Genomic DNA, 15498 nt, shown 5'->3' with positions numbered 1-15498 from the left:
TTTGCACATGTTACACAAACTTTGATTTTGATTTGACTGACTACCTCGTTCCCTTGAGATAGCTAAAATTCTCTCCTCTTGTGTTGTATGCACCCCTTTATTAACTGCACCGCTCTTTTTATGCCCCGCTTCGAAGAAGAGGGGGTATATTGTTTTTGGCCGGTCTGTCTGACTGTCATTGTATGTGTGTGTCTTTCCCAAAACTTTAACATTGGTCATAACTTTTGCAATATTGAAGATAGCAACTTGATACTTGTCATGCATAATTTTGAGTGGTGAAAGGTCAAGGTCATCCTTCAAGGTCAAAGGCAAATATATTAGGGCATAGTGTTTTACCAACACATAACTTGTTTTAATTGCACTCCTCTTTTATTTAGTTTTACACTCCTCTTTTTTTCTATCTCGTGGCCACGAGTTAGTAAGTCGTGGCATCGAGTTACTAAATCGAGGCCACGAGATAGAAAAAAGAGGAGTGCAATTTGAAAAAAGAGGAGTGAATGTCACCTATATGCCACCGTAAATCAGGGACGACCATTTTCGCTTGTGTGGTATTTTTCGTTTAAATTATGTCTGGCGAAAATCTAGTTTATACGGAAAGTGGTGTCACTGAATAGCCTGTGCACGTTACACATTTCCATACACATAAAGAATTTCTCGGCTTGACAGTGCAAGGTTCAATTTTACTTCGCCATTTGTCATCATATCGTCATTATAAGTGTCGCGGACTGCACAGGCTAATCTAGGACGACACTTGACGCACATGCATTATGCCCAGTTTTCTCAGAACACGACTCATATGTTCAAAGGTACACAAGTAGAATCGTTCTATTGGAACGTAGTTCTCAAGGGTTAACGCCCTTTGTTATATTTATATTCTATTAAATTGTTCACGGAAGGAAACACTTCGATCAGATAACTTATGTTTATGAAGATCAGTGGGTAAAATATTGACGTACGTTGAGATGGTGAATGTTTTCTTCAAATATGTATATATAAGTTCAGGAACAGCCCAAATTGATGAAGTGTGTTTTTGCTCCATATACAGCATTCTTTTATTTTACGGCATAGCTGAATAAAATATCGTTGTGATCTTAACTCAACTTTTGCGGTGATCATAATGCTTGAAACTTTACCGGCAGCGTAAAATTTCGCTAATTCATTTAATTGGTAAATGCAAACCATAAAAACTGTTGGATGTCCACCAATGGCTGTTGCATATATGAATTAATAATGGTAAATGTTTTATATAATTATGAAATGTAGTTAAAGTCACGTATATGCCACATACACTCTAGTATTTCACGATTGTCTGTTATTTTATGTGGCTATGAACTTTATCAAACAATAAAAATAACAATGACAAGAATCGATGAGTTTTATTGTTTCGCAGTAAAATTATATCATAATTCGGATGTTATGACTTTTTAATTGCCATGCATTTCTCCAGTTTAGCGCTCTTAAAATCTAGACACTCTAATGAACTGTGAAATACCGAAACCAACAACGATCCTCAAGCATTGTTTCACATAATGAAATAGCAATACTCGACCATACAAGAAACTTTAAAGCACATGAATACTCAAAATAGATAGATATCGTTGTGACAAATTAAAATGTTATATATTGTGCCACAGAAAATAAAAACGAGCGTTTTGTATATCGTTAAATCTATGTTACCATACTACATCTAGCGTTGAAATTTTGTTTCGTGATACTACATGTCCCTTTAATTATCTGGTATATGCATCTCATTAAGGTAACAGATAAGCCTATTTGGCCGAGTATTATACTATAAGATCCTATTTACAGATTAAATGTTGCGTACATTATACATTTATATAAACGTAACAAAAAATATTGATGTAGATATAAACATAATGAGCTCTGTTTCTGGGGTTGTTGGGTGTGATATCCGATCTTAGCTAGATGGTCATATAATCATGCATTATTATATAATTGTATGACTTTGCATATATTGTCAATTACTCGCAAAAGCTGAGACGGGATGGAATGATCACGACTTTCATCCATTAACACATATAGTTTTATTATTTTATTTGTTTGATTTACCATTTTGAAAACTGGACTCAACGCATGTGCATAAAGTGTCATCCAAGATTAGCCTGTGCAGTTCGCCGAGGCTAATATGTGACGACACTTTACAGACTGCAAATGCTAATCTTGGACGAAACGTTTCGAACATGTATTGCGCCCAATTTATCGAAGCACATATTAAAATACAACTTCGATGTAATGCAAGTGTTTACTTTGTTACCTGTCCTACAGGACGCACCAGACGAGTCAGTTATGTAATTTAGGGTAACATTCATACATACGTTTATACGTTGTTATTGTCTCGTAAGTCTCGTAAAACCATATCATTATCGCTAATTGATAACACATTTCATACTATACAAGTAAACGGTATGTATAGGCGTATCAGTTTGAGCATACGTACATTTTGTGTGCGCTTGTTTTGTTTTCTTTCAGCAGTTGGCATCTCTCTATATAAGAGATGTTTGTTTAATCCATTTATGCCCCGTGGACTCTCCCATCCATCTAAATTGGATCACTTTATTTCCAAAAATAGGAATGTCGAGAATATTTATTTCTATATTTAGAATATTTCTTTCAGAAATTCATTTAAGCAAACATGCGTCTCATCTGGGTCAACGCTGTTTGCAAATGCCTTTTTTTAGACGCTAGGCATAAATGGGTTAAGAAGAATTAAGAATTACGTTAATCGAATTGCAGCATCCTGTTTAGGTGCGCGAGTCATTTCAGATAAAAGAACAAGTAAATACTATCTCCATAATACGTATAACTGAAGTTTTGTCCAAGCTCAATACCCTTTGATTAACAACTATATGTTCAATTTGTGGAGCATCCACTCTATTCTTTTCGGCATAGGTAATGTACAATGGTTCACATCAAAATAATAAACTAATTAAAAAAATGATGCATCTAGCATATAAATGATGCATCTAGCATAAAAATGATGCATCTAGCATAAAAATTATGCATCAAGCATAAAAATTATGCATCTAGCATAAAAATGATGCATCTAGCATAAAAATGATGCATCTAGCATAAAAAGTACATAACATGAGCATGTCTCTTAGTATTGAGATTTACACAAAACAGCTTTTCCTTTTTTCAAGGTTGTCCTTGTAAATCAATGTGTTCTCAATAGCACTCAATTTTTAACATCGATACTCATTTCGATGGAATTAATTAAACTTATAAATATAACAAAACTGATTTAATCATCCTCAGTAATTCTTTGAATAGTATAGAATGCCGTAATTTACATGTTTTCATCCGAATCATTAATCCAAACAAACAAGGTTATTCTGCAATGTCTTGTTTATACATGAATGTTTGCAAGTTGTCTCGAATGTAAACATTTATAAACAAATCTGAAATTGTCGATGGTGTTACAAAACCATATTATATTATTATATACGATCTGGCACGAGTTGTCATATCATACCATATTTTATTCAACGAGTTCAGGAATTTTGTTAGTAAGCGAGGCTTTGGCGAGCTTACTAACGAATTCTTTGACTAAAATATGGTATGATATGACAACGAATGTCAGATCTTTTTATCACATGCTCTTAAATGAGCAAATTTAATTAATATTTACGCAAACATAATGATAAATCACGATTGTTGTTTACATTTCGTGACATCATTTTACGTTGCGACGTCATTTCAGCAAAGTAACAAAATGCGATTGGTTAGTCGAACAAAAACTAAGCCGATGAAAACGCTTAAAAAGTATATTACACATGTGCGAGATAAAAATATTCGTAATGGTTATATTACATGGGAAACAGGGTATGGCATGTGATAAATATAGTTATGTTAAGGAAATGTACAATGTATAGTACAGGTCTGACGAAATATGTATTGTAGTGTCCATTTAACAATCGTCACTTAGTGTTCTAGTCTTGGTGATGCAAGTGTTATTACATACCGACACATCGCAGTATTGTATCAGTTTTGTACATGTACAATTTATATGATTGAGGACGCAGTATTGCACATAACATGTACATGATCTATACTGAACATAACTTTTTAAATGCCAATATGTATATCAATATTGCGTATCGGTTATTATTATAAATACCATGATCGGTAGATTAACCCTTTGCACGCTAAAAATCATTTAATTAAGACAATTGGAGTTAAAGCGGGTATATACGATTTTTATATGTGCTGAATTGTAAAATATTGATACAAATATGTTATAATAACACACAATATGCAAGAAAAATGATACATTTAAGGCGAATTTTATAAAATACAGCAAATACAAATTAGCGCCCCGAGCCGATTGTGACGAAGATAATTCGTAATTATTTTCCTACAATAACCGATGCATTCGTCTTTTTAGTAAGTGTTCATGTGTCGTATGAATCGATATCGCTGCAGGAATTTCAAATGAACCGTTAAACTAAATTTAGATTCACATCGTACATGCATGATATACATGCTGGTGAATTCGGCTGTACAGCCTTTTTCGATTTCAGAATTAAATATCTGGCTTATTTAGCATTTTTCGACACATGTTCTTCTTAACTTTTATTTTAGTTTATATTGCAATATATGTATAATAAGTTTTTTTACACATTTTATATTAATCAATAAATATTTGACAAGATCGTATATACCCGCTTTAAGCAAGGGTTTGCGTAGCCGGTCATTAACGACAAACGGTCCATTTCTAAATAACGGTAATTGCTGGTATATGAACAACGGACGAGAAAAAACAATATAGACAGGCATCGTTTAACCTTCATAGTATTAGGCACCTCATACTTTGTTACGAGCTGAGCGCTTGCGCTTATCATACATCCTGATTGATATGTAATCTATATTCTGCTATACCTATAGACGATACACGAAAGAAATCAAGGTTTAACGTTCATACGCTTGAAGCATGCCTTCATGGTTTGCTTGGTTTTGTTTATAGCCGGTATCGAACAGTGTTTTTTTCACTTTTCCAAGCGTCGCATTAGTGATCTAACATACGAATATTCGTTGCTAGATTTGTTCTCGTGTGTGATATCCACTTTAGACGAAAACAAATAAGACGCATTTAAATAGTGTTATGCTCCGCAGTTACTCGTACACTCATTTAAGTAGGGTTTTGGCAGTTGTTTTTTGTTAGCCGGGTGAGACAAATACCCGTCAGGTTTATTCCATACTTTAGATCGCCATCTCTCGACATCTCTAAGAGAATTCACTTCGTATCGCTGTATACTTGGTTCTAAATACACTCAAGGAATAAACGGTCGGTAATTGACCTGCGCAACTCTTGGGTGAATTGTGGAGCGTGGTTGGTTTCATTGTATTACAGTTCCTCAGAAAATCACGAGGACATATTATCAATATGTGACTTATAGATCTAAGTTGTTGATTTATCAATATGTGACTTATAAGTTGTGATAAAACGGATTTAAAATACAGACAACAAGACAGCAACAGATCGAAACGGTTCAAAGTCGATAGGAAATTTTATAATCATAACAAAATAAACGTCTAGCAATTGTTTTGTATCGTTAAGCGTGTGCATTGGGTGTTTTTATTTAATATTTAGTATTTGTTCTTCTCCTATATAACTAGTTCGTGTAGTTTTGTGTGTTTCCTGTCGAAGACCTATCAGGAAACATTATCAGTGGTTCGGGCATTATTTCAAGGATTGTGTGCCGAAACTATCGTGTATTATCGTAGGATATCTTGTAAGAATTATTACTGACGACATGGGCTCTGAATACGACGATTTCGAAGAGGTACGTTTATGAAATGAATGCAAGATATGTAATGCTGGCAATGTGTGTTTTCAGCATAGTTAAGAATTGAAATATAGTTTATGTATTGCTGTTTCCATGAGAAACGAGACTAGATCTGAAATAGATAAGTAATGGTCAATACAATTCGATTATAACTAGTTGAATACTTTGATCCAATGCGTTTTCTTAGGTGTTAGGTTTTTTCATTGTAATAATTTAATATTTGTGTCCCAATGTTTATATCAGTAAAATCAAGCTATTAAGCATACCTCAAAATAGGCAATTTTAAAAGTTTCCGATGCCCATTTGAGACGCGTTCTGAGAAAACTGAGCATAATGCATGTGGGTAAAGTGTAATCCCAGATTAGCCTATGCAGTCCACACAGGCTAACCAGGGACGACAATTTCCGCCTAAACTTGATTTTCAGTAAGGAGGGACTTCCTTAAAACTAAAAATGCCATAAAAGCGGAAAGTGTCGTCCCTGATAAGCCTGTCTGTGATGACACTTTACGCACATGCATTAAGTCCAGTTTTCTCAGAACGCGACTCATTTAGTTGTGTATGTTTTCGGCAGGTGCAGTGGTTTATATTGTTTTTTTTTCATAAACATGATTATGACATTTGATATATGAAACAAGAAGTCGAGTTCAAAAGATGAATTTTTATTTTACAACGTTTATTGTATTCACTTGCATACAATTAGTTTTGTTTTGTAAACGAACTCTAAAATAACGTTCATCAAATTCCTGTGCACAGGAGTAAAATTCAACAAAAAAGTTGCAACACAAACCATGTCATCATTGACATTTACTATGTCATCATTTGCATTTATCATGCCATAATTGACATTCATTTTACGCCTGTTGTATTCGTGAAATAAACAAGGCAGAACTAATGCGCGTTCTTCCAAAAGCACTGCTTTGCGCTCGGGAAATAGAGAATACTAGGTTAGCGTTGAATACAGAGAAATTTATGTTGCGAGGCTTAGAACGCCGGGAGCGCGAGCCTTGTCGAGCGCTTTCGGTGTTCGAGCCGAGCAACATGAACTTCTCTGTATTCAACGCTAACCCTAGTATTCTATTTATCCCATTTGATTAAATAGATCTAATAACCTTAAAGCGGGTATATACGATTATTTATATGTGTTTAATTGTAATATATTGATAAAATATGTTACAATAACACAATATAGGCAAGAAAAATTATATATGAAAGCCGAATTTCATGAAATGCAGCAAAGACAAATTAGCGCCCCGAGCCGATAGTGACGTACATATTTTCCTACAATAACCGAAGTATTCGTCTTTGTATTAGGATCGGAGATAGTGTTCGTGTGTCGTATGAATAGATATCATTGCAGGAATTCAAATAAACCGTTAAACTAAGTTTAGATGCACATCGTACATGTATGGTATACATGCTGGCGAATTCGGCTGTACAGCCGTTTTCAATTTCAGAATTAAATATCTGGCTTATTTCGCATTTTTCGACATATGTTCTTCTTAACTTTTATTTTAATTTATATTGAAATATATATATAATAAGTTTTTTACACAGTTTATATAAATTCATAAATATTTGACAAAATCGTATATACCCGCTTTAACAATAATTTCAATTCAGTCTTAAAGCGGGTATATACGATTTTTATATGTGCTGAATTGTAAAATATTGATACAAATATGTTATAATAACACACAATATGCAAGAAAAATGATACATTTAAGGCGAATTTTATAAAATACAGCAAATACAAATTAGCGCCCCGAGCCGATTGTGACGAAGATAATTCGTAATTATTTTCCTACAATAACCGATGCATTCGTCTTTTTAGTAAGTGTTCATGTGTCGTATGAATCGATATCGCTGCAGGAATTTCAAATGAACCGTTAAACTAAATTTAGATTCACATCGTACATGCATGATATACATGCTGGTGAATTCGGCTGTACAGCCTTTTTCGATTTCAGAATTAAATATCTGGCTTATTTAGCATTTTTCGACACATGTTCTTCTTAACTTTTATTTTAGTTTATATTGCAATATATGTATAATAAGTTTTTTTACACATTTTATATTAATCAATAAATATTTGACAAGATCGTATATACCCGCTTTAAAAGCGCTTAGAATCTAACGAATGTAACCATGCGTAGTGATATAAATGTATTTGTTCTGGTACGCAAAATAGTCTTTAAAAAAATCACACACAGACTGTAAAACAAGTAAAAATATCACCGTATGCCTCGATTCAATTTTACGCAGTATGCGAATTGTAACACATTACGACCGCAAAAAGAAGATTTTACTTTACTGTAATTCATTTTATTTTCGAAAGAAAATAATCAAAATCCAATATGGCGGCGATTGCTCCTGACAAAATGATGTCGATGTCCACATTATGATACATGTACACCATCGACGACCTTGACAATCCCGACAAGTAAACAGACAACTTAATATACAGGGCAATACGTTTTCTGACTTCGGGCGACGAATTTAAGGATGCGCAGAACGTGTTTTTTATAAAATGTTATGGGTATGCCGTGTGTGATCCGATGCATCAATGGCGCCCATGTTAAAATCATTACCCCGAGAACAGGGAACGACAAACGTACAAACATAAACCAAAACACGTTCGAACTAGTTTCTTACCTTTAATTATCCTTTAAAATCCATCTAATAATCCATTTAACTCAACAATTGACGATTTTGCATCTAGGGTCTTTAATTATTAAAGACCCTAATGCCATCCTATCACTATATTCAAATGAGTTTACGAACTCAATAAACTTTCTTCTTCATCACACGCTACGTCATGTACTCTATGTACATTACTGCTGTTAAAATGAACCGGAGCAGTTTATCAAATAATAGCCGTTGGTAAACTCGGTTGCATTTGCAGATTTCTGCATACAAACATAATTTTAAACTTGCACAATGTTTTATTTGTCTATGGTAAATGCCCATATTGTACAAAATAATTTAATATATAAATACACAAAGAGTGGAAAACATTCCATTACACAACAGATAAATGAGTGGATAATACCCGTGTAAAAAATGGGACGTTCCGAATTCCAGTGTGGTTCTATTTTTACCATCTTATACTTTACACAGCTCTATGCCTAACGTGAATTTAATCGGAAAGCAAATATTGCAGATTATTTATGAATTGTGCGATATTTGTATGGCTTGTTGTACATTCTTAAATGTCAAAAGTATATGGATGGATTATAAACAATGCACATTACACGAAATAAGGAAAATGTGATAAATTGACAATTATGTCGATATACAGTACATGTACAAGTGAAATAAGTCGCGTTTATAATAAAGCGTCAAACATTGGGGAAAATGACGCAATTAGTATGTCATTTTATGACGCCATCAATCAGCTGATTCATTATTATACGGATGGCAAAAAATTATGTCATATGACTAGATTTAAAGGTTGAAGGTCTCGAATTTTTGAAGCTAAAGTTTTCTCGACTTGATTTCTTATGAAAAATCATTCAGTGGTAAAGTAAAAAGTAGTCCGTGCACGCGACAGGTATATCCCACAAGGTTGAATACAGGATAGTATATTCCATAAGGTGTTAAACCGTCAATGTCGCGTTGAAACGGGGATAAATTACAATCCGCATAATGTGTTTTATTATTATCTTAGACTATGTTTAAGTATCCGTCTTAATAGCAAACCAGGTCCCGGTATTTTAATTCCGTAATTAAATATTTAGTAAAACCAGAGTGAACCCAAGAGGTTGGCAGACAGGTGTTTGGCTGAGTACCAGGATTTCTATCTGGATAGAAGCGCAGACCCGTATCCGTTACTGCAATCTCATTTCTCAATGATAACATCTTATTTGTTGGAGATGAATATCCGGTATGAAAGAAAGCACTGATTTGTGCGCGGTGACATACAACTTACATATTGTTGCATGTAGCGATCCTTATCGTTATGTTGATTATTTTTAAGCAGTCGTAAATCGGACATAGAGACGGTTCTGTGTTAGGCGTGGCCAGAGTCTAACCCTTTGCATGCTGGGAAATTTGTCGTCTGCTAAAATGTCTTCTGCTGAATTACAAAATTAGCATTGTCTTTGATTTTAAAATAGCAAACAGTTTGGATCCTGATGAGACGCCACGTTCTGTGGCTTCACATCTGGATCCAAACTGTTTGCAAAGGCCTTCAAAATTCGGTTCCAGCACTGAAAAAGTTAAACTAATGTTAATGTGTCCAGGTTTGCAGTGTGAACTTAACCAGAAAGATAATATACATTTCCATTCATCATCCATTTATGTACTCACTTATTCACTAACAAACTCACTCAACAACTCACTCACTAAGTCAATAACTCACTCGCTCACTCACTCGTGCATTAATTGAATTATTCGTTCTTAATGTCTTGTATTCAATAATAAAACATTGCTTTTCTTGGTTCACTTTCTTGAAAAAACGGATATTATCCACAACACTTGAAAACTCCGGTTATTCATGGCCTTTGTTTATTGAGGTATATGTAGATGGTTAGCCAAAACGTGTATTGAACTATATGTACACATCCGCAACAAAAGTGCCGTATCAAAGGTCTTACTATCGATTAAAATTACTAATGCACTTTTATTTCCAAACATGCGGGTTTGAATGAGCAATTTGTTCCAAGACTATATTAAGACCACATGAAAGAAAAAATGAATTGAATCACTTACTGTAAGATAAGCCTGTACAGCCCACACAGGCTTATCAGGGTCGCCACTTATACCTTATAATGGATTTAGGTTTTTAAAAGACTAAAACTAATTTAAACGACCAATTCCGTTAAAGCCACAAGAATGGTCTCTGACTCGCCGTGTGGAATGTTAAAGCCACAAGAATGGTCTCTGACTGGCCGTGTGGAATGTTAAAGCCACAAGAATGGTCTCTGACTGGCCGTGTGGAATGTTAAAGCCACAAGAATGGTCTCTGACCGGCCGTGTGGAATGTTAAAGCCACAAGAATGGTCTCTGACTGGCCGTGTGGAATGTTAAAGCCACAAGAATGGTCTCTGACTGGCCGTGTGGAATGTTAAAGCCACAAGAATGGTCTCTGACTCGCCGTGTGGAATGTTAAAGCCACAAGAATGGTCTCTGACTGGCCGTGTGGAATGTTAAAGCCACAAGAATGGTCTCTGACTGGCCGTGTGGAATGTTAAAGCCACAAGAATGGTCTCTGACTCGCCATGTGGAATGTTAAAGCCACAAGAATGGTCTCTGACTGGCCGTGTGGAATGTTAAAGCCACAAGAATGGTCTCTGACTGGCCGTGTGGAATGTTAAAGCCACAAGAATGGTCTCTGACTCGCCGTGTGGAATGTTAAAGCCACAAGAATGGTCTCTGACTGGCCGTGTGGAATGTTAAAGCCACAAGAATGGTCTCTGACTGGCCGTGTGGAATGTTAAAGCCACAAGAATGGTCTCTGACTGGCCGTGTGGAATGTTAAAGCCACAAGAATGGTCTCTGACTCGCCGTGTGGAATGTTAAAGCCACAAGAATGGTCTCTGACTCGCCGTGTGGAATGTTAAAGCCACAAGAATGGTCTCTGACTGGCCGTGTGGAATGTTAAAGCCACAAGAAAGGTCTCTGACTGGCCGTGTGGAATGTTAAAGCCACAAGAATGGTCTCTGACTCGCCGTGTGGAATGTTAAAGCCACAAGAATGGTCTCTGACTCGCCGTGTGGAATGTTAAAGCCACAAGAATGGTCTCTGACTGGCCGTGTGGAATGTTTAAGCCACAAGAATGGTCTCTGACTGGCCGTGTGGAATGTTAAAGCCACAAAAATGGTCTCTGACTCGCCGTGTGGTATGTAAAAGCCACAAGAATGGTCTCTGACTCGCCGTGTACAATGTTTAAGACACAAGAATGGTCTCTGACTGGCCGTGAGGAATGTTAAAGCCACAAGAATGGTCTCTGACTGGCCGTGTGGAATGTTAAAGCCACAAGAATGGTCTCTGACTGGCCGTGTGGAATGTTAAAGCCACAAGAATGGTCTCTGACTGGCCGTGTGGAATGTTAAAGCCACAAGAATGGTCTCTGACTGGCCGTGTGGATTGTTAAAGCCACAAGAATGGTCTCTGACTGGCCGTAAGGAATGTTAAAGCCACAAGAATGGTCTCTGACTGGCCGTGTGGAATGTTAAAGCCACAAGAATGGTCTCTGACTGGCCGTGTGCAATGTAAGGCTATTCTTGGTCAACAATATACGCAAGTGCTGTAAGTCTTCATTTCCCAGAACATTGTTCAATTAACTAATACTATAGACATTAATATATACTGACAAAGCTGAACGTTCCATCGTCTGTAAATAACAATTCACTTTTCTCGAGCAATATGCAATCCTTCGCTTGAGGCTGTCTATACTCTTTCGACGGTCCTTGGTAATTGCCCAACTAATTGTTGCACTAATTGCAAACACACCTTGGCAAATTGCAAAGTATAAGAATCATCAGGCGCCGCTACACGCTAGTTTAACCAATCTGCGCATTACCATCCAGCTAATAGTGTATTGAGCGTTTAATCAAGTTGTCTCGTTCCTTGAAGATGTTATTCGAAATATGTATTAATCATGGGAAAACTTTTCTACTCGAAACGCGCCTTTACCTAACACGTAACGTTTAACGTGCCATTATGGTGTTGTTGTTATAATTACTTAAAATATTATACTCGTCATTGGTCCATTTTTTCATGACGCGGGTCAAATATAATAGGACTTATTAAATACTCGCCCTCTGCTATCGCTTAAGACCATCGATTTATAAAGTTAGGTGCAGAAACAAAGCGCCAATTAAATCAGAGTTTGAATATCTCTGCAAAACACTACCACACTATTAGTTATAATAACTTCAAGAAGAAATTCTGCTGAAATATGACTTTGTTTTATGGAACGCTTAGAAAGATAATATAAATGTACATTTATGTCATATTATTTATAAACTACCAGTGTATCAATGAAACAATGCATCGACCTTGAATATATATGTGCATGCACATTTGGAACAGATTAGTTCGAATGATAGACTCCCATTCGCTTGTAATAGATCATATGTGTGAACTCTTTACAAAGATCGCTTTTATATCTGTTCTTTATTTTAAATTTTGAAGTCTACTGTTAACCGAATGTATATAATCAATCTGAGCATGGATATGTGCGTTAAATATAACGGATCATTTTTCTTTGTAGTTTTTGTCTAATCAAATCGTTATTACACAGAACCGAGTTTACACTAACATAGCAGGGTTTTAATATGACTTAATACATTATGTATTTCATTAGACGAAGGTTGTGGTAAGACGACAGTATCTTTCGACGACAATTTAACGTATTATTTTTCCCCCAAATATAATCAAAGCTTTGCCTTCCAGAAGAAAGAATTCATTCATTTTTATTATTCGCCGAATTTTTCCAATATACCCTCAAATTGGCTGACCGTTTCTGATTGAACCTTATCCGATTATTTAAGGGAGACAACTGTTATAATCGTTTAACAAAGACTTGATAAAGACAAACAGTTCTTTCCCTCTTATTACTTTTTTATCCCCGCCATAGGCGGAGGGATATTGTTTTGGCGTTGTCCGTCCGTCCGTTCGTCCGTCTTTCCGTCCGTCCGTCCTTCCGTCCGTCCGGCACTTGTGTGTCCGGAGCCATATCTTGGAAGTGTTTGGAGGATTTCATTGAAATTGGTATGAGTATATATACGGATAAGAGGATGATGCACGCCAAATGGCATTTTACACCATATGTTAATAACGGAGTTATTGCCCTTTGTATCTTGAAAAAAATGCTTTGTAATATAAGCTTACAGCTTTATCTCCATTAACATATGAGCCAGAGCCATGAAACTTGCCATAGTTGTTCTCAGTCATCTGGGGGTGCTTCACATTTAATCCTAGGGGCTAAGGTCAAAGGTCACACATTTGATGAATTATTCATTATTTAGTCATTCCTATACTATGCATCAAGAGATTCTGTACTAACTGTCCACAATTGTTCTTCATTATCTAGCTGAGTGTCAAATATAAGAATCAGGTTGCTAGGGTCATGGTCAAAGTCACACACAAAGGTCAAAAATACACTATTTGATTAAATATGCCTTTTTGGTAAGGATTCTACCATACTAAATGGATTCTTAAAATGTCCTGATGTAATTGTTCTCAATAATCAGGCAGTGCAACCGTTGTGTTTTTGACCAAAGTCAAGGCCACACATCAAAAGTCACATTTGTAGAAATATTTATTATTTAGCCATTATTTTGCTATGCATCAGTGGAATCCGTAATAACCTTCCATAATTCTTCTCCATCTTCTTCCTTGCTGTGTGTCATATGTAAGATTCGTGTCTAGGGTTAAGGTCAAGATTCATGTCTAGGGTTAAGGTCATCGTCACACAATATACTTTATGTAAGGTCATACGATTCACATCAAGGGTCAAGGTTACACAAATGCTTCATGTAAGGTCGTACTCAATGATGGATGATTAACCTTAAAAACGTATTTATGTTATTTCTACGTATGTCATGGCGGATGTTGTGTTCACTCTGCAACACTCTGAAAATGTAGTGTATAGTAAGATTGAATATTTTCGTGGAAAAGGAAAGACTTTTTTTATTCACCTAAATACATATTAAACGCTGAAAAACCCGCCTCTATCTTAGTTTTGAGTTATTGTCCTTTGTTATTTTCGTATGTTGTTACTTTTAGAGGCAGTAAATCAGTATGTAAGATTTCTATGTAAGAAAATGCTTAAAACAAGCAATTTCTCCTTTTGTCATTATATTATCAATGTTAATTGATTCATGAAAAATATACTATCTGCATTGTTATCAAAATATAAGCGAGTTTATTAGAGATTTTTTGAATAAAAATGTTTTTAATTCTTCGTCATGGCGGATTCTTTATTTATTGTTTACATGGGAAAATGTGAAATATTGCCGTTAAGAACTCTGTTGATGGACGTGTATTGCTTTCATAAGGAAAGTTATATGATCTTTATATGTGATGCTAGGCAATTAACATTGATAGACCACACACCCTAACATATGTTTTTTTTTACAGTGTTGTTCTTTTATGAATGTTATGAACAAGCAAGCAGTATCCCTCTTTTTCAATTTGCCGTGACACCATCGAAGAATTGTGCCTGATTTCTATCTCTCGTCTATTTTTATTTTTGTGATAAGAATCATAACCCTTTTAAAACATAATCCACATTCAAATATACAGATTTAGTTACTCCCGTGTTTCATCGTTTCATAATAATGCTCTACATTATTCAACAATGATATATACGACCAACATATTTATAAGAATACAAATTAATTAAAACTTGTATCATTTAAGCGAAAATAAATATGCAATGTATCAAGTTTTATTATTATCACATGAACATTTTCCAAAACGCAACATACTTTAAAACACATAACTCACTTTAACCTAGTCTTTTTTTCAGGACATTGCAGGAACATTTTCTCTTGATACACTGTCTTCATTTGCAACAGCAATTGCAAGGGACATTACTACTTTTTATAGTCCTTACTTTTCTATACCAGATTGTTGCCCTGAATTAACGGCAAATATAGCCATTTGAAGGTATTAGCATATCCCGACAATTACGTTTCTACCCTAGAGACTACACTAATAAGTTACGTATTTTTTAAACAA

The 15498-nt window shown here is 35.4% G+C and overlaps 1 protein-coding gene across 1 annotated transcript in view; it reads left to right on the top strand.

Annotated features, from left to right (window-relative positions):
- The first annotated feature begins 5176 nt into the window (after nt 1-5176).
- The window catches only part of LOC127843255 (dipeptidyl peptidase 4-like), a 101693-nt gene continuing 91371 nt past the window's right edge, over nt 5177-15498 (top strand). The window contains exon 1 of the mRNA XM_052373120.1: nt 5177-5804. Coding sequence (XP_052229080.1) covers nt 5775-5804 — 30 coding nt within the window. The 5' untranslated portion in view covers nt 5177-5774. The remainder of the gene's footprint in view (nt 5805-15498) is intronic.

This window comes from Dreissena polymorpha, chromosome 8 (genome assembly GCF_020536995.1).
Source record: "Dreissena polymorpha isolate Duluth1 chromosome 8, UMN_Dpol_1.0, whole genome shotgun sequence".
NCBI lineage: Eukaryota > Metazoa > Mollusca > Bivalvia > Myida > Dreissenidae > Dreissena > Dreissena polymorpha.
This window is presented reverse-complemented; position numbering and strand designations above follow the sequence as displayed.